The 24,552-nt window shown below is 51.1% G+C and overlaps 2 protein-coding genes across 15 annotated transcripts in view; both read right to left on the bottom strand.

The window, feature by feature from the left end:
• Positions 1-12,853: 12,853 nt before the first annotated feature.
• Positions 12,854-15,472, bottom strand: RPS17 (ribosomal protein S17). The gene is made up of 5 exons (XM_059179913.1): positions 15,356-15,472; positions 14,939-15,090; positions 14,673-14,778; positions 14,212-14,277; positions 12,854-12,980 (listed from the first exon to the last, which is right to left on the bottom strand). The coding sequence occupies exons 1-5, from the start codon at positions 15,356-15,358 to the stop codon at positions 12,900-12,902; spliced, it is 408 nt and encodes a 135-aa protein (XP_059035896.1). The 5' UTR covers positions 15,359-15,472; the 3' UTR covers positions 12,854-12,899.
• Positions 15,473-17,234: 1,762 nt separating this feature from the next.
• Positions 17,235-24,552, bottom strand: part of CPEB1 (cytoplasmic polyadenylation element binding protein 1) — a 98,368-nt gene continuing 91,050 nt past the window's right edge. For all 14 annotated transcript variants that reach the window (XM_059179911.1, XM_059179902.1, XM_059179897.1 and 11 more), the window contains 4 exons: positions 22,098-22,296; positions 20,755-20,849; positions 20,145-20,225; positions 17,235-18,692 (listed from right to left, as the gene is read on the bottom strand). In XM_059179911.1, coding sequence (XP_059035894.1) covers positions 18,582-18,692; positions 20,145-20,225; positions 20,755-20,849; positions 22,098-22,296 — 486 coding nt within the window. In that variant the 3' untranslated portion in view covers positions 17,235-18,581. The remainder of the gene's footprint in view (positions 18,693-20,144; positions 20,226-20,754; positions 20,850-22,097; positions 22,297-24,552) is intronic.

The raw sequence follows: 24,552 nt of genomic DNA, 5'->3' as shown, positions 1-24,552 counted from the left end.
CGTGGAGGAAAAGATCATCACCCAAAAATCTGTCACATTTCTATAGCCACTTAGGAACAGGTTTTTTTGTTTTGTTTTGTTTTGTTTTGTTTTCTTTTTTTTTTTTTTAAAGGTTTTATTTATTTATTTGACAGACAGAGATCACAAGTAGGCAGAGAGGCAGGCAGAGAGGGGAGGCAAACTCCCTGCTGAGCAGAGAGCCCGATGTGGGACTCGATCCCAGGATCCAGAGATCATGACCTGAGCCGAAAGCAGAGGCTTTAACCCACTGAGCCACCCAGGCACTCTGGAACAGTTTTTTAAAGAAATTATTAAAGTCGTTCCATTTATAGCTCCATCTCTGTGTGGGTTATCCACACTGACCAATTCTCCAGTTCTCTGCAGGTAACGACCGGGTGTCACATATTTCAGTTCAGTCTTCACACAAACCACTCTGAGTTAGCACACCGCAGGTCAAGATCTCAGACCCACAAGGTTTCCCCAACTTCAGATGCCAATCACAAGTCGTGGGGCCCCAGGTTCCCCACACTTCTGACTTGGCTATAAATTGGGGCCTCCCACAATCCCCTCCTTAGGTTCAATAATTTGCTATAATGGGTTCACAAAACTTGGGGGGAAAAAAACCTTTCCTCTTGTGGGTTTATTACAAAGGACACAAGTGATGAGTCAGATGACGAGGTACATAGGGCGGGGCCTGGGAGGGTCCTGAGTACAGGAGTTTCTGTCCCAGACTCCGGCATGGGCCACGCTCCTGGCCCGCATTCACCAAGCTCTTCCGACCGCACAACTTAGTTTTTATGGACGTCCGACTTTGTAGGCCCAGAGCTGATCAAATCACTGACTGCTGGTGTTGCACACAATCTCCGGGCCCTTTTCCCACCCCAGGGATCAGGGGGTGGGGCTCAATGCTCCAATTTCTGAATCACATGATTAGTTCCTCTAGCAACCAGTGCCCAAGCTAATTACACCCCCAAGAGTGACCTCATAAGCACAAACTCAGGTAAAGTTGAAAGAGGCTTATAATGAAGAGCAAAAATGGTCCCCCCACCCCAACCACTCAGGAAATTTCAAGGGTTTTTGAAACTTTTGTGCCAAGAACTGGGGACAAAAACTAAATACGTGTTTATTACATCACAATATCACAATCTAAAAGAATAAAATACCTGGGAATAAATTTAATCTGTGAGAAAAATATTTGTTGCCTGAAAATTAAAAACATGTCTGAAAAAGCTTAAAGACTTAAATACATGGAAAGATACCCCATGCTCATCAATTGGAAGACTTAAATGTCAGTATTACCCAAAGCCATCTATAAATTCAGTGCAACTCCTATTAAAATTCCAATGGTGTTTTTTTGGTTTTGTTTTTTTGTTTTGTAGAAATAGAAAAGCTGACCCTAAAATTCATATGGAATTGTATGGAGTCCATGTGTTGGGCTCAGCTGTGTTCCCCAGAATCTGTATGCTGAAGTCCTAAACCCCCAGTACCTCAAAGTGTGACCACATCTGGAGATAGGACCTTAAAAAAGGTAATTAAGTTACCACGAGGCCTTTAGGGTGGGCCCTAGTCTGCTGGGACTGGTGTCCTTATAAGATGTTCGGACACACGGCAGGACACAGGGTTGCACATGGTCAGAGAAAGACCATGTGAGGACAGTCCTTTGCAACCCAAGGAGAGAGGGGTCTTAGGAGAAACCAAACCTGCCAACACTTGGATCTCGGACTTCCAGCCTCCAGACATGCAAGGGAATAAGGATCTGTTTAAGCATCTCCCCTCCCTCGTCTTCGGTATTTTGTTATGGTAGCCCTAGCACATACAACCCAAGCAGCAAAAAAGAAAAAGAAAAATCTGATATAAAACAAAGCTGGAAGACTCACACTTCAAAGCTTACTACAAAGTTACAGCAACCAAAATGTTGTGGTACAGGCCAAAGGACAGACTAAGACCGAGGGAAGAGAACTGAGATTTCTGAAATAAACCCATACATTTATGACCACGTGATTTTTGACAAGGGTGCCAAGTCCATTCAACGGGGAAAGTTTCCTGAAAGAAAACAGGGATGATTCTTCATGACCTTGGATTTGGTAAAGGAGTCTTAGATGTGACACCAAAAGCACAGGTGACAAAAGAGAAAAAACACTGGACTTCAGTGAAATTTAAAACTTTTGTGTATTAAAGGACAAAACTGACAGAGAGAAAAGGTCACCTACAGAATGGGTGAAAAGGTAAATCATATCTGATAAAGCACTAATACCCAGAATATACAAACAACTCCTATAGCAACGACAAGATCCAGTTAGTTTAAAAAAATGGACAAAGGACTAAAGAAGATACAAAAGTGGACAAGAGACACATGAAAAGATGCTTGATATCCCTAATCAGAGAAATGCACATCAAAAGTATAATGAGGGGAATCTGGGGGGCTCAGTCAGTTGAGCGTCCCACTCTTGATTTCAGCTCAGGTCATGATCTTAGGATCCTGGGATCCAGTCCCGCATCAGGCTCCTTGCTCAGTGGGAAGCCTGCTTCTCCCTCTGCCTGCCGCTTGCCCTGCTTATACGCACTCACTCTTTCTTTTTTTTTTTTTTTTTAAAGATTTTATTTATTTATTTGACAGAAATCACAAGTAGGCGGAGAGGCAGGCAGAGAGAGAGAGAGAGAGCAGGAAGCAGGCTCCCCGATGAGCAGAGAGCCTGATGCGGGGCTCGATCCCAGAACTCTAGGATCACGACCTGAGCCAAAGGCAGAGGCTTTAACCCGCTGAGCCACCCAGGCGCCCCTGCCCTCACTCTTTCTATAACAAATACATAAAATCTTTTAAAATATATATATAACGAGATACCATTTCACACCCATGAGGATGGCTATTACTTAAAAAAACAAAACCAGCAACACAGAAAATCCCAAGTGTTGGTAGGATGTGGAGAAATTCCAACTTGTATGCATTGCTGGTGAGAATGTAAAATGAAGTAGCGGCTGCAGAAAACAGTCATGCATTTTCTCAGCAGATTAAGCGCAGAATTACCAGATGATCCAGAAATTCCAATCTTTGGTATACACTCAAAAGAACCGAGAGCAGGAGTTTAAACAGACACCAGCACACCCAGGCTCACAGCTGCATTTTTCATAAAAACCAAAAAGCAGAAGCAGCCCAAATGTCCATCAACAAATGAATACATAAAAATACATACACACACACATTCTGTTTATCCATATAAATATGAAATATCATTTAGCCATAAAAAGGAATGTAATTTCCTATATGCTACAACATGGATGGGCCATTGACTGATGAATGGATGAAGATGATGTGGTAGATACACACAATGGAATATTACTGAGCCATAAAAAATGAAACCTTGCCATTTGCAACATGGATGGATCTAATGAATATCACGCTAAGTAAAATTAGAGAAAAATATTGTATTTCACTCATATGCAGACTTTTTTTTTTTAAAAAAGATTTTATTTATTTATTTATTTATTTATTTGACAGAGAGTGAGAGAGAGAACACAAGCAGGACAAGTGGGAGAGGGGGAAGCAGGCTCCCCTAGGAGCAGGGAGCTCAATGCGGGGCTCGATCCCAGAATCCTGGGATCATGACCTGAGCCGAAGGCAGACACTTAATGACTGAGTGACCCAGGTGCCCCACTCATATGCAGACTTTAAGAAACAAAGCAAACAAGCAGAAGGGAAAAAGAGAGAGAGAGAGAAGAGACAGACCAAAAATCAGACACTTAACTCTAGAGAACACACTGCTGGTGACCAGAGGGGCGGTGGCCGGGGGAGCAGGTGAAACCGGTGAGAGGGATGAAGGGGGGTCCCGGTGAGGAGCACGGGGTGATGCATGGAAGTGATGACTCGCTGCAGTGCACACCTGAAACTAACGTAACACTATATGTGAACTGGAATTAAAATAAAAACTTAAAGGAGAAAAAAAAAAAGAAGAAAGAACCTGCCAAGAGGCTTTCGTAATTGAGGATTCCCTCCTTTTAGTAGGTTCCTACTTCCCTGGTTAGCGATAAAAGTAAACGAGTCTATGATCGGAACTTCTCCTTAATTTGTAAAGTTATTGCATTATCTGCTGCTTCGAGTCTCTGGCCAAAGCTGATCTTGAGAACGGAACAGTTCTAGCTCCTCTTTCAGCTCCGCAAGGAGACCTCCGTGCCGTGGCCAACACCACCAGCTACACCTGGATTGACACTCCCGGGAAGCTGAAACTCGATTACATAAGGTCATAAAACACAACAAGCTGCTTGGCTTACAAAGGCGATTCCTTCTACACGGACTTTCTTGGACTCATTTGATTTCGACGGACTTGGGTCCTTGGGGATTACGGCTTCAAAGCGCACTCCACACACCGGACGTCATCCTGCTTCGACTAGCACACTAACCTCCCCGCTGCCTTACGTGCTCTCCAGTACTCCCAGCGCATGTCTGTAGCTGCTCACCACCCGGCAAACAACCCCCGCAAGACCGCAGCATCAGAAAGGGAAGAGAGAGGACGACCGACCTGGAGCCATGACCTGTGAAGGCCACCGAGCGTGCAGAAGCATGACCTGTGGCCACCATGCAGGGGGCAGCACAAGCTGCGGGAACCAGACCGGTTACCCTGCAGGCTGCGACCACAGGACCTGAGAAGGTAGAGGAAATTTCACTCCCCCCAACAGCTGTCAGAAGGAAGACAGGGTGTTGCTGGCTGGGACACCCTGCTCACTTTGGAGGCTGCAGCTGAGCTCCTGGGGACCCCTGAGAAAAACCGGCGGAAGGCTGCTAAGACACAGGCCTTCTCTACACGGGGGCAGAGCACCTATGAACAAGCCCAATCACCAGTCCCCCTGTCACCGTACACTGTTGCTGCTTGAAATCCTGCTACACTGGGACATCTGGTGGCTCAGTGGTTTAAATCCTGTCTTCAGCTTGGGTCATGATCCCAGGATCCTGGGATCAAGCCCCACATGGGGGGGGGGGGGGCTCTGTGCTCAGCAGGGAGCCTGCTTCCCTCTCTCTCTCTTCCTGCCTCTCTGCTTACTTGTGATCTCTCTGTCAAATAAGTAAATAAAATCTTTTTAAAAAAAATCCTGGGGCGCCTGGGTGGCTCAGCGGGTTAAGCCGCTGCCTTCGGCTCAGGTCATGAACTCAGAGTCCTGGGATCGAGCCCCACATCGGGCTCTCTGCTCAGCAGGGAGCCTGCTTCCTCCTCTCTCTCTGCCTGCCTCTCTGCCTGCTTGTGATCTCTCTCAAATAAATAAATAAAATCTTAAAAAAAAAAAAATCCTGCTACACTACTACCTCTCCCCAATGAGAGCCACATTCCATTCCAAGGCTGCCTTGCAACTATAGAGATGGCTTCAAAGCCACAAGAAAATCTCTCATATATCCCTTCAGACAACCCAAACTTACTTCAACTTTATGATGGCTTTATTTTCCCCTAAGATTTATTTATTTGAGACAGAGTGTATGCTGTGCACACATACACACACACACACACACACACACACACACACACGAGAGCAGCGGGAGGGGCAGAGGGGGAGAGAAACAGACTCCCCACCCTGTGTGGAGCCTGACTGGGGGTGAGGGGAGGGGGGATGGGCTCCATCTTACGAAGTGAGTTCATGACTTGAGCCAAAACCAAGAGCAGGATGCTCAACTGACAGAGCCGCCCAGGTGCCCCTGATTGCTCTATTGAGAGAGAGAGAGAGAGAGAGAGAGAGCGCACGCGCACATGCGAGCACATGAGTGAGCAGTGGGAGGGGCAGAGGGAGAAGACTCCTTGCTGAGCAGGGAGCCCAGTGTCGGGCTCTATTCCAGGACCCTGCAATTATGACCTGAGCCAAAGGCAGACGCTTAACGGACTGAGCCACCCAGGCACCCCCGATGCCTCTTTCAGACAAAATCCCAGGAAAATGCAACTGTTACACCATAGCTTCCCCATACAGCCCCCCTGAAGGCATAGTCTGCATCCCCTGTAGTATCAGCTGAAGCCACTGAACCCACAGCTTCCTCGAGATGTGCATATTGGCAGAATGGAACAGGGCCCCCATTTACAATGACACCAGGTAGGTCTTCGGAGTCTACCACCTTGCTGGCACAACTGGGAAATCCTATGGATTTCTCGACCTCTTCTGACACGACTACTGCTGATGAGCATCTAACTTACTCTACCACAGTCCGTTCATCTTGCTACCAAAATTACCATTGTACGTGGCCCAGCCCATACTAAGGAGACGGATACTCCATCACCGGGAACAGTAGGGCTGACAAGACTGATTGGTGTGTGCTTGAAATGGGTCCACTATCCTTTCTCTTCCGATTCATAAACCTGCATTTATCCCTAGATGATGTTATGGACTATCAGGCAAATATCATGCAATCTGAAAATTTGTATCACAAAGTGATATAAAAGGGGGCCATCTACATCAGGGAAACACAAATCAAAACCACAATGAGATACCACCTCACACCAGTCGTTCTGACTACTGGCTAAAATTAACAAGCCAGGAAATGACAGATGCTGGCGAGGATGCGGAGAAAGGGGAGGGAATGCAGGCTGGTGCAACCACTCTGGAAAACAGCATGGAGGTTCCTCAAAAAGTTGAAAAGAGAGCTACCCTATGACCCAGCAATCGCACTACTGCGTATTTACCCTAAAGATACAAATGTAGTGATCTGATCTGAAGGGGCACGTGCACCCGAATGTTTATAGCAGCAATGTCCACATAGCCCAACTATGGAAGGAAACTAGATGTCCAGCCACAGATGAATGGATAAAGAAGATGTGGTAGATATACACAATGGAATACTATGCAGCCATCAGAATAAATGAAATCTTGCCATTTGCAATGATGTGGATGGAACTAGAGGGTATGATGCTGAGCGAAATAAGTCAATCAGAGAAAGACAATTATCCTATGATTTCTCTGATATGAGAAATTTGAGAGGCAGGGAAGGGGGTCGTGGAGGGTAGGGAAGGAAAAATGAAACAAGATGGCGTCGGGAGGGAGACAAACCATAAGAGACTCTTAATCTCAGGAAACAAACTGAGGGTTGCTGGGGGTTGGGAGGTAGGGAGAGGGTGGTGGGGTTATGGACACTGGGGAAGGTAGGTGCTATGGTGAGTGCTGTGAAGTGTGTAAGCCTGATGATTGGCAGACCTGTACCCCTGGGGCAAATACTACATTATATGTTAATAAAAATAATTTTTTTTAAAAGGGTACAGATAGGGCGTGCACTGGGCCAAATGGACATCCTGAACACCCCTTCCACTTGCTCTTACCTCCCATCAGATGGGACAATTGTACAGATGACAGAATATTAAGGAACCAGAAGACAGTTTGCCCTCTGAGGCTCACCCTGTACCCAGCAACTCTGAATGGATTTTACTATGTCTCACCAGCTTCAGGCTGTTCCCACTGTTCTGTTATTGTCTGCATGAACAGAATGGATGGGGTGCTGTCTAGCTAGACATCCTGATGCCGCAACACTGGTAAAGAAATTAAGAACATGTTTTGTCTTAGCCTTCCTTTGTAGACTAAATCGACCACAGAACTCATTTTATAACAGAAACGAACTACTTGCTTACAAGAACTCTGAATTCTTGCTTATAAGAATTCGTTACAATTTCATACCTCACACCATTCCCGATCATAAAGGCAAGTATAATGTAAAAATCTAGGCCATTAGAAAAACCTGTGAAGAAAGGACTTAAATGGTCAGAAGTACCACCTCCGCCCTCTGGAAAAATCCAGAACACTCTCATTAGGGGACATTTTAAGTGTCTGTTCTCCCTGAGGGGGGAAAACAATTTAAATTAACCTCACCCTTCTTGCTGTGTACTGAAAGACTGACTGATTGCTGGTTATATCAATTCTTCGGTGGCATTAAAGAACCAGAACTAGAATTTATTGTTGTCAATGTGAGGACCTTTGGACCAGTAGACGAGGATGAAAGCGTAGGATATCCAGGAAAGAGAAGAACAAGTTCGCTCCATTTCTCCTTAAGATGAGTCAGCTGGGGGCGCCTGGGTGGCTCAGTGGGTTGGGCCGCTGCCTTCGGCTCAGGTCATGATCTCAGGGTCCTGGGATCGAGTCCCGCATCGGGCTCTCTGCTCGGCAGGGAGCCTGCTTCCCTCCCTCTCTCTCTCTGCCTGCCTCTCCATCTGCTTGTGATTTCTCTCTGTCAAATAAATGAATAGGATCTTAAAAAAAAAAAAAAAAAGATGAGTCACCTGGGCTCAGAGAAACCTTAGTGGAAATTCAAGGACTGTCCCTTGCTCAGGTAAAGCTATCGGGAGGAAACAGAGCTAGTGCTCGTTAGCCAGACCTAGGTGACTCACGAAACAAGACTCAATCAAACCGTGTGGTTTGATCCTCAAACCCCTCGCAGGGGTCCCGAGTGTTTTACACACAGCCTCTTAAGGCACAAACATTTGCCAAATCATCAAATGATTCAGCTGGTTCATAGGCCATCCTCCAAAACTTCAAGAAACAACAAAACAAACAAAACAACAAAAGCACGGATGGGCCATGCTTACTACAAGCCAGTCACCAAAATTCACATTATATGAATCTGGTTATGTGGGGCACCTAGAACACGCAAATTCATAGAGACAGAAAGCAGAATAAAGGTTACCAAGGGCGGGGGTTCGGGAAACAGGAAGTAACTGTTTAATGGGTAGAGCTTTTGTTAGAAACAATGAAGTAGGGGCGCCTGGGTGGCTCAGTGGGTTAAGCCGCTGCCTTCGGATCGGGTCATGATCCCAGGGTCCTGGGATGGAGCCCCGCATCGGGCTCTCTGCTCAGCAGGGAGCCTGCTTCCTCCCCTCTCTCTCTGCCTGCCTCTCTGCCTGCTTGTCATCTCTCTGTGTCAAATAAATAAATAAAAAATCTTTAAAAAAAAAAGAAACAATGAAGTAGTTTTGGAGACAGTGTTGGTAGTCATTGTGAGAAGGCAAATGTATTTATGTCACTGATTTGTATACTTACCAGTGGCTAAAATGATAAATAATATCTATCTGTTACCATAATTAAAAACAAAATTCATGGAACTGATGATGGTTAAGTCTATGAGAGCAAATGAAATTTACTGTTAATGGTACTGGTTCAAGTACTGTGAGGTATTTTCTGCAAGATACCTACTGATGATTAAGGTTTTGAACATTTTACATTCTTGCAAGCTTTGAAATCTTTGCAAGATTTCCAAAGAAATCTTTTTCTGCCCCACACAGATTTCTATCACCACTAATTGCCACATTAGCTCAGGCTGATTCCCACTTCAGGTTAGATTGAATTAGTTCTCATCCTTAAAAAATTCTCACCTATAGGCCTTCTAAGCAACTGAGTCAGAGGCTAATTCCTCAGTCTCTTCGAATTCAGCTTTAACTCCTGCACAAACACCTGAGCGGTATGGATAACATTTTCTGACTCATTAAGACAAGGAAAAGCACTCAAAAATCATTTGTCTTCTTTTTAAATTCTCTGTGACTCCCAGTGTTGTCACCTCTTCAAGATACCATTTGGCAACTCAAAGGCTAATAGTCTTAAACAGTTAGTCTCTATTCTCTAGGCATCTTTCTTCCCGAGAAACTCACCTTTGATAAGCTTTCCTTCTTGCTTGGCTCACACATGAGCCACGCAGACCTTGAAAGTGCAACACTCAAAGCCCAGTTTTCGCTTTTTAATGTTGAATATGCACCAGTGATTTTCAGAAAATAAAATATCATGACGTGGTCAGAGGTATGGCCCTTGAAACACTATTGAGTTATAAATGTGTAATTTGCAATTTGTCAGGCAAAGTGATGAGTGCCCCCTACTGTGTTGCAACAATCTACATCCAGCCTGTTAACAGGGAGACCCGCACGCGTAACATGGGAAGGAATGCGGCTGTGTCCCAATAAGACGGACGGACACATGAGCTTCATACCGTTGTCACAGCTCACATTACTGTCCTGCCGTGGTTATTTCAAGGCACTTGGAAACGCAGAAACCAGGCCTAACCGTTCCCGCCGCCCGTCATGGTGTGCTGACCCCCGCCGTGGGAAGAGAGAACGAGCTCGGTTCACACTCCTCACAACAGGGAGGCTGTTTGTCTCCCCACCCCCACCCCCATATCTAATGAGAAACAGAGGGGACTCCAGGTACCGCAGAAAAAAGGGTAAAACTTCAAGCGCTGTTATTTTGAAACAATCGATACAAGTCAAACGTCCGACGAGTTGAACTTCGCAAAGAAAGAAAACACGTTTGAAACAAGTGACAGGGGGGGTTTTCTGGTGTCGAGCGGACACTATGGTCTCCGCGAAGGGCGCTGGAAATCCTGCCGGCGGACACGACAGAGAGCAAGTACGCACTTGCAGGAGGAGCGGGGAGCCTGCGCCCCGGCGCACAGCCACGCGCTGCGAGCGGCTCCGCGCTCCGGCTTCGGCCTGGGGTTCCGGGACGCGGCCGGTCCTGCCCCTGCGGCTTCGGGCTTCGTCACTGCAGGCGGCGGCGAGCAGAAAGCCAGCGGACTGACTTCCCGCGCAAAAAACCGGTTTCGGGTCCATTTATACCTTCACCTCGACACTCCCGGACTCCGCGGCCGCCGGGCTGGGGCGTCTCTGACCTGAGCGACGTGCTCTCAGTTCCCTCGCCGAGAATGAATGAATGAATGAATGAATGAATGAATAAGCTTAACTTGCGCATTTGCTCTCTCCGTAGGTCCCTTTTCTGGGTACGTAGTAAAACATCCGTTAACACCATCACCGATAAGGATACAGAGAAATGGGTAAGACATTACCTCGGAAGGTTCGGGAGCTCCGTGCGGCTGCGAAGGAGCAGCGGCCCCCGGACGCGGCAGGCGGAAGGCTGTCCGCTGTGCTTGTGCCGACAGCATCGCGGGCCCCGAGCCCCGGGGAGACCAGGGGAGAGCCGGGGCGAACCTGGCTCCCGTGGTCCGCGGAGCGCACGGGCGTACCTGCGTCGGCCCCGCCCACCCCCGGAAGGGCCAATCCCAGCCCCCGAGGGGCGGGGACTGGCCACGTGCTTCCCACAGGTGCCGCACGAAGATGGGAGGAGCACCTGTCCTCCCGACAGAGGTCGAGAAGCCCCCAGCCCGCTGGAGCCTAAAGCAGCTTCTGGGGGCCGCTCAGCGCCCGTGGGAGCCCGGTCCTGCACGCCTAGTCCGGCCCCAAGTCTTGGGGTGCGGGCCCGGCTCAAGTCCAGGAGCAAGGGCACTGCCTCACCGTGTGGAGCGCAACAAAAGTCACAGCGAGCTGCCCCGCTGTGGCTTCACGTTTTACCCTTTAACAACCTCCCCCACCCCCCATGCAGAGCCCGACCCTTTCCTCACCGCTGATCAAAACCCAAGGGGGTACGTGGGGGCAGGAGGCGCTTCATATTAGCTGGCAAGGCCCCGAACCCGCTCCAAAAGATGGAAACAAAAGTTTACTGTAATAAATGAGACAAAGCTGCCTCCTGGAGTCAAAACATCATAACAGTATCTCCTCCCAAGTCTGTAATCACAGTGGGAAAGTTCATAGTGGAGACGCTCCTTAACCCTAGCCCGAGAGCACCAAGTAAACACCGCTAGTGTGACAGGCTGATCCTGCACCTCTCAATTCCATGCGCCAGGAGCAGTGTCACTTCTGGGGGCTTCCTCCAGAAAAAGGCTGTTGTATCTGAGGAAACATGAAACCACCCAAACTGAAAGACGTTCTACAAAGTCAGACCATACTTTCCAAAAATGTCATGAGAAGACCTGGAAAGGAAGCTGGAGGAACATGAACCCTAGGTGCCCTCCAGTCATTCTGGGTGGGATCCCGGACCACGGAAAAATAACTGAGACATTGGGACATTAGCTAAAATCGATCCCGGTTGGATCAATGCTAAATTTCCTGATTTTGAACACTGTACTGTGCTTTTGTAAAAGAATGTCCTTGTTCCTAAGGAAACAGACACTGAAATACTTGGGGCAAAGGTCTTGCCTCTAACCTCAGTAGACCTGAATTGAATTAGTGCATATGCATGTATCTTTGCTCACACGTGTGTGCACACATACAGAGTCTAAAGCGACTGGGGCAAAATGAACAATTGGTAGATCTGAGTATTTGATGTTCCTTGTACTGTATTTGTAACATTTCTCTGAAATGTTTTTCCATCAAAATTGTGCATTTTCACGCTGCTTGCCGTATCTGCCTCATAGAAGCAGAGGGGCAAGGGTCCGGTCACCTCCTTGCAGAAGTCTCCACACCCATGCTGGAGACCATGCGCAGCTCCACCATGGACGGAGCAGCAGATAAATGTGCAGATCACCAACGGAGTAACAACTCCTCCTCCTTTCCCTCTCTACTCAGGACCAGCCCCGGTCTCTATTTGACCCACAGCCTCAGCAGACCCCTAAACTCAGTGATCTATCCAGGATCCAGCCAGCAAGCAGCCCAGCTGCACTGACCCTCCCCACCCCCTCCACTCACACTTGCATCTCCTGTGTGCCAGGTCCTGGGCAGACACCACCCACCCAATCTCCCAGCCATAAAGGCCAACCCTTGAACATGCGAGGAGTGTTAGTTACCCTTTCAGGACAGGTTCATTAGCCCAGACTGAGTGTATCTGGGAGAGGCAGAGGATCAAACACCCAGGGCATGCAAAGCAAGAGGAAAGCATCTCCTGACTTCCACCTGCAGACAAGGTTAGTGCTCAGGGCCCGCCAGGACGAGGCAGGGTGGCTGAGCTCTCCAACACGTCTGTATGGGCACTGCCCAGAGGCCACTTACAGATACTCCCACTGCAGAGCGCTCTTCAGGATTTCTCCCTCTGGAAAGAACTCCTGCCCTTAGCACTAGTGGCACCCAACCCACACAGGACACAGGCAAGGTTGTTGTCCAAGGTTTATTGATGATATTACAGCACAGCAGAAAGATTCAAACGGCTCCACGTGGTGTTTTGAAATTCATCCCGACTGTAGGCTGAGTGACCTGCAGGTTGGACAGGCTGCCAAAGTCCTGGAAAAACAACAGAACAGGTTCAGTGTGGCTATACCGGTAAGATCTATGATGAATGTCCTATGAACACCACCAGGCCATGCCTGTCACCCTCCACTAGCTTGGCGTCAGGTTGGTGGGACCCTGCAGAATCCCAAGAGGGGCCTTCTCCCTGCCCCAGAGCAATAAACTCACAAGGGAGCCTACCTGAGATATGAAGGCACATGCATCCCAACACCCACACCTGAGGGTGCTCTCCTGTACCCCGTAGGATTTCTAACAGCACCCTGGCCTCTATCCACCAATGCCTGCTCGTATTCCCCAGCTCCGATAACCAAACATGTTCAGACATTACCAAATACCCTGAAGACCAAAATCGCTTGCTTTGAGAATCACTGCTCTAGGCCGCATTCAGTGTCCTTTCCTTTCCAGGCCTGACACGACTAGGAGACATCACTAATGCAACTGTTAAGAGCCTGCCACATACCTGAACTTAATATCCCTCCCAGTTTATCCTCGAAAACCAGTTTTACAGTTGAGACAATAATGCTGCATTGAGGACAGTGATTATTTCTGGAGAAAATGCCCCACAGCTGACTTCAGCTATACCAGTGATGTTTTTCTGAAGCTGGAGGCTGAGTACACTCCAGTTCATTGTGTCCACTCCCTTTCTGAGCGTCTTAAACATTTCATGATCATAAAGAAAAAATGAAGCTGCTTCAAATCACTGTGTACTGGATTCCAAAGCCAGGCTACTGTCACCGAGCTGTGTAGAGCTAGAGAGGCCCCATGAAGACAGCTCAAGCATCTGGGAAGCACAGAGAAAGCAGGGCACAGGTCTCTGGAGAGGTCAGCACGCACACAAGGAGTGACAGCCTGGATGGAAAGCACGAAGAATGAGAGGACAACCACAGAGGCAAGAAGCAAACAGAAGGGAGAGCGTCCTGGAAGTCACGGGGGGAACAGCCACCGGCTTTAGAACTCTCTTCCTGTGGAGGGCCATCTCCCGCTTCCGTAACCAGCTGACCCCATTATGGAGACAGCTGTCCAGGGGTTAGCAGTGTAGACTGAATCCCCAACACTGCCGCTCGTCATCTTCCAGTGACCATTTCCTCGGGGAGAAAGGCAGGTAAGAGGATGTGGCTCCCTGGACGGGGAGGACGGCGGCAGCTGGTGTGGCTGCAAGAGGAGAAAGCTAGCGATGGTCCTCACCAGGGGCAAAGTCCTCCTGCAGGAACCCGCCAGCACTTACCAAGAGTTTCAACATTTCCTTAGTGTCAGGATCCACTTCAATGATCTCCTGATCCAGGGCCGAGACCTATAAACAGGGCAGGCCCCCAAACGATCAGAGGGTCGTCTCTCCCTCTCCCCGCCGTTTCTCCAAGAGTGTTCAACCAGAGATGGAGGGGGGGATGCCCAGCAGCCCTCCACGGTGAGCAGCCTGCTGAAGGGCTCCCGGTCCCGGCTGCCCTCTCTCGCTGCCCCTCTATAAGGCCCTCGCTGGCGCCTAGTCTGCAGAAGACCTCAGGCGGCGGCCAGCGGCCCGGGAGTGCTAGGCTCCGGCAAACCACGACACGCGCAGCACCAGGGGCTCTGCGGCAAGAGCGCCGGCAGGGCCGAGCGGGGCTGTCCCACGGGCACCCGCACTGGGGGCGGGGCGACCGCGGGTAGGAGACCCCCCAGACTGGCCGGAGGCGGACCCCGCGAGCTCACCTCGGGCACGTAGTTGTCCCTCCGTTCTCGCTCCTCCTCCTGCAGCTTGATGGAGATGCCCCTCACCGGGCCCCTCTGAATGCGCTTCATCAGGTGCGTGACGTAGCTGCGGGACACACGCCCGGCAGCCGTGAGCCGCGGCCGCCGCACGGACGACGACCGGCGCCCCGCGCAGCCCGCGCAAGCCTCGGAGCCGCACGACCGCCCGCAGGGAAGCCCGCCGCGCGCCCCTCGCGCGCCCCTCTCCGCCGGGCCCGCCGGCTCACCCTGCGATCTTGTTGCGGAGCTTCTTGCTGGGGATGATGGCGATCTCCTCGCACACGCGCTTGTTGGTGTGGAAGTCGTTGCCCAGGCGCGTGTAGTACTTCTCGATGATGACCCGGGCCGCCTTCTTCACGGTTTTGGTGCGGACGCGGCCCTGCGGGTGGGAGAGCACAGCGTCACCCGCGAGCCAGGACAGCCCTCCGACGGCGGCGGCGGGGTCCGCGGGCTGGGGCTGAGCCCGGGACGGGAGGAGGGCGGGCCGGGCATCGCCGGAACGCGGGGCTCGGCGCGGAGGCCAGTGACCCGCGGAAGCTGAAGCCTGGTGGGGCCCCGCGCCCCTCCTCGAGGGCTGGGGGCCGCGGAAAGCAGCGGATGGAGGACGATTGTAGCGGACCGAGGCCTCGGGACAAGATACCTACCATGTTGGCGGGTATAGTAAAAGAGGAAACAGGAAGCACAAGCGAGGCCTATAAAGCGCGGCCAGAAAGGCGCTTCCGGGTAACCCGGGACACTCAGAGCTGTCTCAGGTGCTCCACAGCGACCCCCGGCTCAGCGGGGCGGAAGTGCAGGCGGCCCGCCGCAATCTGGTAGGCGGGGCAAGCACCTGGCCCGCCCCACCGTGGGCGCGGCTGCCGCTCACTCCGTTCCTAAGGCCTCTGTCCTCCCGCGTCTTCTGCTCCTTGGTTCTACAACAGGATCGTTTTATGTTCCGTAGACTAGAAGGCGTGCAGGTCTTCTGCACACGCCTGAGACGGAGGGAGGCTCTAGCGTCCCTGGGACGGCGATTCGGGAGCGTGGAAAGGTAAGGAGGTAGGGATGGTGCCCCGCCCAGGACCCTCAGCCTCAGGGACTTGCCTTTTCTAGTCTGGGAGAGGGATGCCACTTGGATAGGCTGATCCCGTTTCTTTCAAGTCTTTGCTCAAGGGTCACATTATCAGAGGGGCTTCTCCTCCTTTGATCCTTTTTTAGCATCATCATCCTTTTTAAGCTGCTTGTCATGGTGACTTGTCTTAGTTTCTCCACTGAGGGTGAGCTCCAAGACTGGAAGGGCCGTTTTTGCTTAGTGAGTCCCCAGGACCCCCCATAAAGCAAGCTCTCAAACGTGGAAGCAGAGGACCATGTTTGCCTGCAGCACTCCCAACCATGGAGGCACCTCCCGGTGAGCACTGTCTTCAGGCTGTTGCTGACGCTCCCATCCCCAAGCCAGGCCCTTCTGAAGCCCACCAGAGCAGACCACCCCTGGCATACCCTGCCCCTGCCCTCCAGCTCTGCTCCCACCCCCCCACCCCATCTGCTGAAGCAAGTCCCATGCCCCCCCGCTGACTTCAGGAAAGGCTGCCTGGCTAGGTTGCTGGAGTTAAGGGCCATGGGGCTGAGCCTCCCTCATCCCTCAACTCACTCCTGGTCACCTTGGTTAGTGCCGTCTGACTTTAAACTGATTGGGAATGGAAGGCCGGAGGACAGGAAGCCCTCTACCTGAAAGTGGCCCTGGACAAAATGGGGACAGAGGGGAGGAAAGATGTCACTGCAGGAAAAGGAGAAAAAGCAGAGACCAAAAGGGAGGATCACACTCCTCTGAGGGAGTTGCAGGCACTTACTTTACCAGCAAACTTCTGTCAAGCAGCTGCTAGCCAGGCCTCGAGGGAAAGCGGAAGTCTCTCCTTCTTGGCTGGAGGACTCCCCCACCCCCTCCAACAGTGAGTTCTTGCACCTCTCACCAGAATGATGCTTCGCTGTGCCAGGTTCCCTCTACCTCGGACTAAACTGGAATCCAAATGATCAATGCAGGCGCTGGGCCCAGGCACAGCCTACCTGGGAAGATCATCAGTGGACACGCTCACAAATCCTGGGAGCCTGTGACAGAGTCCAGAGTAACGGGGCTCTCTGAAGAATACCAGCAAGTGCATTTCTCCCTCTCAGAGAGGAACTGGGTCAGCACAGGTGAGTCCAAGATGATGGAAAGCCTTCCCAGAAGGCTTGGGAGAGCTTGAGAACAAGTGGCCTGAGGAGCTGTGCCTCCAGTTTCTCCACGCTGGGTCTGGGGCTTTGAGAAGCATAAGGGATTTTTATGCTTGGATCAAAGCTACCCACCTGCCAGAGAGGCATCTCCAAGATGGATTTGACCCCGGAAGTGACCAAGAAGTACTTGCAGGGGCAGGTCTCCCCATGGCCCCACCGTCAACCTGGGCTGGAATCCCATCACAGAAAATCCAAAGAAACACGAATTTTTACTCTGCAGTCTTGTGACCCTGTGGCCCCCTGGCTCCCGCACCGCAGACACAGAGACAGAACAAGAACTCTGCTGCAACGTGTTTATTATGTGCCAAAAAAACTACACCACAGCTTACTCCACACATCTGTAGGAGAGTGCAGTCTTGCCTGCATATGCTACAATGAGGTAGAGACTTCACACACAGCTTCACAAAACCCACAGAGTAGCTGGGATATGCAACAATGCAACGGCAGCTCAGCAGGAGGGAGAGGGGTTATGACACTGGTTCTTTGGCACACAGCTTCCCAAAGAGGGGCAAGTAGGTTTTTTGTTGTATTTTTTTTTTTTAAAAAGAAGAAAGAAAAAGTCAAGTTTTCAAATTCCAGTAGCATTTCAGTGACTGCAACTGTTGCTTCATACACTTCTCAAATGAAAGAAATAAGGGAAGGGTACTTGTCCCCTCTGAGAGAAAGGGCTCCTGTGAGCCTTCATCTGCCCCCACCGAAAAGCAGCCCTTTTTTTTTTTTAGCTCAGTTACAAAAGAAAAAAGTCCTGTGACTTTGTGATTAAAAACTTCTATCAACCCTCCCCCCCACGTAAGTGCAACTTAAGAAGGTGCCATAAACCATTTAAAACTATACACAGCAGCCGCTCAAATACCGCTTATCCGGTCCAGTTTCAAATCCGAAAAAAAATTTTTATTCTTGGTTGCAAATGCCTTGATTTGCAACTGTGAGAAACAGTGACCAGCAGTCCCCCAGACACAAATTTGCTATAATGTTAAAAGCTGCCAGGAAAGAAAAAAAAATCTCTTGTTCCAAACGACTTAAAAACTGTTTTAAGGAGTGTAAAAAGGAACCGGTAAAAACCCTCGAGCGTAAAATATGAAATATGATTTTGGTTTAAATGAAGAGCAAAGTCTCCTTGTTGTTTACAGTAAAAAACACCAGCTGAACACTCAGTTTATGCCGTTCAGGTGGGGGTTAAATAAATGGAAAGGCACTGTATGGCAACTGCAAGAATGAAACCGAGACCTGCGTATCACCACCATCAGTATTGCAAGGAATGTAAAAAAGCGCTTTTAATAAATAAACCTAGATGTAGGCATCGTGTCAATACCTTCCGGACACGTAGTTCTTTTTTTGCTTTTCATCGGCAAAATGAGGAACTAAAATCTGGGAAAACTACAGAGTCGCTTGGAGGGTGAGCCAGAGGTCCTTGCCCTGGTGCACCCCCTGAAAACAAAACCCGACAGAACTCATTGTGCATTAATTAGTGCAGAAACAAAGACAGATTCAGCAAGTGCAAAGGTGACTACGATTTTCCCTTGTCCTTGGGAAGCCAGCTCCCTGGTCGCCAGGGGCAGGATGCTGCAGGCAGCTGCTGACCTGCCAGCCTTGGGCGCCACAGGCCACCGGGCCCGGCCAGCCCCTCTAGCTGGCATCTCGGTTCTTCTGGTTCCGCATCAGGGGGCTGTGGTGGCGCAGGCCCTCCATGCTGTGCCGCCAGTGCCAGCAGCTCCGGCAGAAGTACTTGAAGCACACCTGGTTGGGGGAGAAGGAGGAGAGAAGCCACGCTGTCAGCACCAGCAGTGTGTGTGTGTGTGGGGGGGGGGGGTGCTGCAGGAGCTGCCCACCTGCTCTGCTGGAGAGGGAGCAGGGATTCCTGGCAGCCTCCATGCAGTTAGAAGGTATGGTCTCGGGGAACATTCTCCTCACCTTCCCCCGACCCGACAGAGGCCTGACTAACCGCAGCAAACCCACTAAGTGCCCACCTCAAGCAAACGTGCTGGGCTCCTACCATGTACTCGCATTCCCTCCTACCACCAGGCTGCTTGTCAGGGCCCCTGCCCTGCTCACCTCCTACAGAGCAGCTACATCATATGGCTGCTAATTTGGGAGAACATTCAAAGACAGATGCTCCCGTCCTAATGCTAGGCATTCTGCACTGAGAAGAGACAATGGGGTATGCACCACAGTCCCGGTCCTACCTCTGGCTAGCCGTGCCACCTCAGCCAACCCACCAGCCTTTGAACAATTACCCGAACATGGGGTCATCTGTGAACATGCAGGAGTCTGCTAGAAGAGGCTCATCAGAGAGATCCGTGTTCTGGGCTTTACCTAATAACCTGAATTTACTCACACCCCCTGACCCCATGGAGCTTCTGGTTTAACTCTTCCCTGCCTGAGCCTCTGGTCCTCTGCAGTCAGCAACACTGCAGAAAAACCAAGCATGGCTGACCACTAGTGGCTGAATAGGCCCTCCCCAAACCTCCCCGAACTCTCATCCCAGTATGGTACCAGGCCAGCCGCATGGACACCCCTGGGAAGCACTGCCCAAACACACCCAGAGCCCTCCTCCCTGCCACCCAGGAACATTCAACAGAAAGCTCCCCACTTCTGACAATTGTGGAGAGAAACCAGGTACAAATATCTGGAGTCTGGAGGCTCACAAGTGAAGAAGGGGTCCTCAAGGAGGGGATGACCAGTGGAGAAAGGCCTGATTCGAACTACTGTGCCCAGGGACACCTGGGTGTGATCCCAGAGTCCTGGGATCAAGTCCTGAGTGTGGCTCCTTGCTCGGTGGGGAGCCTGCTTCCCCCTCTGCCTGCTGCTCCCCCTGCTTGTGTGTTCTCTCTCTTTCTCTCTATCTGACAAATAAATAAACAAACCTTAAAAAAAAAAAAAAAAAAAAAAGAACTACTGTGCCTGGCTCACAGGTGCTGCTAACCATACCTACCCAGGTTCCTTTCACCCACAAAGACATCCTGTTGGTGGTCATGCCACCAGCAAGGGGAAGGGCAGGGTATCAAGACTCAACAAAGTTTCCCAAGGACCTGTTTCCCTGGTCTGACCATCAGGGAACATGACTGCTGCCTCCTTCATGCTTTCGTAGACAACCCCAAGAGCACCAACCTTCTAGGGAGAAACGCGGCATGACAATTTTTAATTGAGGGCAGGGACTTCCTAGACATCACCGTTACCCTGGGGACTCACCTGATCTCGACAGAAGAAAGGACCAGGCTGAGAACTGCAGATATGACACAGAGAATCCTCTAGGTAGGGGTCAATCTGAACCTACACAATGGGAAAAGAGGAGAATGAGCACTCTTCTCACCAGGAGGCCAGATGGGCCAGGAGAGAGGGGACGTTACTGGGGTATACACGGGAATGCAGGAGGTCTCGTTTTTAAAGGGGAGAATTATGGGCAGAGCCCAGAGTCCATCGAGGACAGATGCGCACACACAAGGCCAGGCTGGCGGGCTCCAACATCCATCACCGCGTCGGCACGGGTTTCTGGGCACATTAGTGCCAGCAATCCATCACCCGGCAAAAGGTGTGTTCAGAGGATACACGTCAGGTTGGAGAACGGGAAGCCAGGCTGCCCGAGCAACGCCCGTCAAACTGCCGGTGAGCGGAGCCCCCTCCCATGCTGAAGCGGCTCAAAGTTCCCAGCTCCCCTCCCTCCCAAGCCTGCCACCGCCTGGCCACGCCCAACCCCAGCCTCACGGGGCTCCCTGCACACCCCCAGCTGGGACCGGCTCCAGGCCCAGGCTTGCCCTGGGAAGTGAAGACCCAGAGTAAGGGTACAGACTGGCGCATTCACCTTCTTGGTAAACTTGGTGGTTTTGATCTCCACAAAAGCAGCGCTGACTGCTTTCAGGTAACTGCGTTGGTTATTGAAAGTCACACGGCCAGACCCTAGGAACAAGAGAACAAATCTACCTTCTAGCCAAATTCTACCAAATGCTATTTGTCAACACTCAGGAAACCCTGGCTCTAGAGCAGGGCTGTCAGACAAACATATATAAGACACTTATGTAATTTTAAGTCTTCAAGCAGCCACACTGAAGTAAAAAGAAAGTGGTGGAATTAATTTTTATAATATAATTAATTACACCCAATATATCCCAAATATTATCATTTGAACACGTGGCACTAGGCATATTTCAAGCATTCAGCAACCCTGTTTATCAAATGGTGTAGTTCCGTGGACCACGGGGGCACAAATCACTCAGGAACCAGGAAGGATCTGCTGACGGAGATGGGGGCAGGCAGAGACTGGTGGGGTGCACACAGATGCACAGGCAGGGTCAACACTGGGATCCAAGACACAGAGAGAACACCCCTCCGAAGGGACAGCAGCAGGCAAACCCCTCCTGGCCTAGAGGCCCTCCAGAGATGCAGCAGGGAAGCCAGAAGAAGACTCCTCCTGCCCAATGCTGCCTCTGCCCTGCAGCCTCTCTGGTCCCTGTTCCCAGCCTGCAGTGCAGCCCTACACGGAACTCCTTCCCGACCAGACTCAGGGTGGGCAGGCAGAGTAAGTACCTGGGGAGGCCGGTTAGCCCTGCCTTGATCACACAGGTCAGGCCCTGCTCCACCTCCAAACCCCACCACCAAGATTATTCTGCTATGGCTGAGGAATGAACCTCCTTTCTCAGGGGGCTGACCAAACACCCAGCAGTGAGGGCCACAGACTTCCTTCAGTGAGGACAGCATAGGCCATGAATACACTCTGCTGCCTGAGTCACACGGCCTTGTCCTTCAACCTGATCTGGTCTCTGACCCTAGAGACAAGGCCACTTTTCAAGAACTCTTAATTTGAAAAACAGTCACGTTCAGGGAGGTCCCGGCCTTTTAATGAATTGTTGTTGCTGATGCAAACTGGTTTGGCTATGAACTCTTAGCTTCCAAACAAAGTTCTGGTCTCCCCGTCACCTCCTGTGATCTCCTACCACTTTCTCCCCTTTCGTGGGCAGCGGTGGGACAGCGGAGGGTGCAAGGAGCAGTACCGACGGCTTATCTAGACAATGACGCTGTGCTGCTGGTGGATGTTGACCTGCAGACCTGGGCCAGGCCTCCCTCTCGGCTCCCGTGGGAAGAATTACGGTCTCGGTCTAGCAAGGTCCCAGGGGCCACCAAGCTGTCCCACACAAGTGGGACACTCACCAATGGGATACTTGTGCTTATCTGTGTCAATGCCAGCGTACACCACTCCACCAAACAGGTCGTTCAGGATGGCTGCCAGGGCCTCGGCGTTGAGCATCCCATGCAGAGCGCCGACAAACACCGTCCTGCTGGGGTCGAGTCTCTGAGATGGGCTCCGGACAAAGTTGCTGTCAGCCAAGACCCAGGGGATCACCTGTACCTGGAAACCACCCAGAGGTGTGTGAGCCCTGGCAGGGAGCCAGAGAGAGACAGGCTGTCGTGCCGCGAGGCACGTGCCCAGCAGCGGGGGCGCGGGTGTACTGCCCAGGCCCAGGTACACAGGCGCTCAGCAGCCACCTCACCCCAACCACAGCTGGGTGTCACGCAGTCTATTGTCCCAAGTGGGGAAAACAAGTGGAACAGCAGCCGCTCATCCTGGAGAGCAAGCACTAGGCTGTGGTTCCAGCAGAGGAGCAAAGAGCCACCGAGAGCACAGAGCACGTCCTTGGCGCAGGAAGGACTCCGAGACTGAAGGAGACGAGCTGGAAGGACAGAGGGTGGGGACGCTCAAGGCCCCGCTAGGAGACGGCCACTGCCCAATGTGTGCGTGAGCAAGCGTGTGCCAGGGGCAGTGGGAGTGACTGGAGACAGGCAGGGTGGACAGCTCACAGGGCAGTGTCACGGCACAGCAGGAGCAGTGCCCTTTGCCCCATGAGTCCCCTGAGCCTAGAACAAAATCTGGCACGGCAGGCAGAGTACCCGATGAGGAAGTGCGCCGACAGAAAACTGGTGTTTTTGGAAAGTTGGTTCATGAAGATCCAACAATGACAACACCAGAAAGTCTCAAAACGGGAAGAGATCGGAGACAGAAGCTACAGCTGAGAGGACCTAGAGGTCCAGGGGACACTGGGCATAGAACAGGCCAAGACCAAGAGGATTCTTTGACAGAGGAGGCCGCACAAGTCAGACCATCTGCCTGGTGGGAGACTGAAGAGTTGGGGCTGAGGGGGTCCAGGCCGAGAAGACCCTGGGATGAGCACCTGACGCCAGTTACCAGGGAAAGCTCATTTCAGGGGAAGATGAAAAAGGCCATGTTGCTTTTCCCACCCTCATGGGGAGAAGTATCATGTCCTGGCCTACATCCCAGGGGCCAGCAAGCTTTCCGAGCATTCTCTTACACTGGGTGCAAGAATCTAGGATTACAGGACATCCCCAAGAAGGGCCAGGAGAAGGGAGGACATGAGGCTGGAGAAGGGAGTGGAGCAGAGCCACAGGAGTGACTGACTGAAGTGACAAGGAAAGAAGAGAAGAGAGTCCAGTACTGATGCCCTGGTGGTGGGGAGGGGACACAGGAGAGGAGAGTCTGAGAGGAAGAAGAACCAGGACAGCCTTGAGTCAGCACATCATAGACCGATTGCAAGGTGAAGACGTGGGGACAGGAGATAGGGGCCAGCAGGGGCACTGAGCCAGGCCAGGGGCCTGTAGGATGGCCATGGCAGCCCCTCACCATGAAAGCAGGGGACAGGGATGATGGAGCGGGTTAACCAAGTCCTGGAGTGTAACAAGGTTGGGGAGCTGCACAAGCCCCACACAGCAAGAAAGGGCAGCCCCCAAGACCAGCTTACTGTGCCACTAAGAGTGTGAATTCACATGAGGAAACAGCTATAAAGAGCCAGGCTTGTTACTTGGATTATTTTATTTTAAATCCAATGTGACCAGCTCAATAGTGCTTTTCCCCCTTCACCCTACAGATTTTAACGGACTTTATTTCCTATAGCAGTTTCCAGTCCACAGAGAAATGAGCTGGGAGCAGAGCTCCCACGTTGTCCCTGCTCCGATGCGTGCACAGCTCCTCCGGTTGGAACAGCCTGCCCCACGATCAGGGAACCTGCGCCAATACAGCATCACCCCTGAAGTCCATGCTTTACCTTAGGGCTTACTCTCGGTGCCTGCTGCACATCCTGGGAATTCTGACAAGCATGTGATGATAGGAGCCCCCCACTGGGGTGCCAGCCGGAGTGGTCCCGGGGAGCTACAAAGCCCCAGTGCTCCACCTACACCTCCCTCCCTCCCTCCTCTAGCAACCCTGGCAACTGCTCGTTTTTTTACTACAATAACCATTGCATGTCCCATTTTATAAATGAGGAAATGAAGGTTCAGATATATTAAATATCTAGTCCAGTATCGCAGAAGTGATGTTCTCTGGAACCAGATTTTTAAAACGACAACATTGATCTGAACACAAAACTTCTTTTGACCATTGGCCAAGAGGTTCTCCGTGGATGATGTGGGATAAGGAGAAGTTCACCCACCACGGGCTGGGAGGTCAGGAGGCACAGCCTGAGGGCAGGACTAGGGAGAAAGAGCTATAGATTAGCAGTTAATTCCAAGTACAGAAAGCTGCTGTTTTCTATTTCATTTCTAAGACCAGATGTTTGGGACAGAGATGTTGGCTGGAAAAAGGGCTGGGACGTAG

This window comes from Mustela lutreola, chromosome 7 (genome assembly GCF_030435805.1).
Source record: "Mustela lutreola isolate mMusLut2 chromosome 7, mMusLut2.pri, whole genome shotgun sequence".
NCBI lineage: Eukaryota > Metazoa > Chordata > Mammalia > Carnivora > Mustelidae > Mustela > Mustela lutreola.
This window is presented reverse-complemented; position numbering and strand designations above follow the sequence as displayed.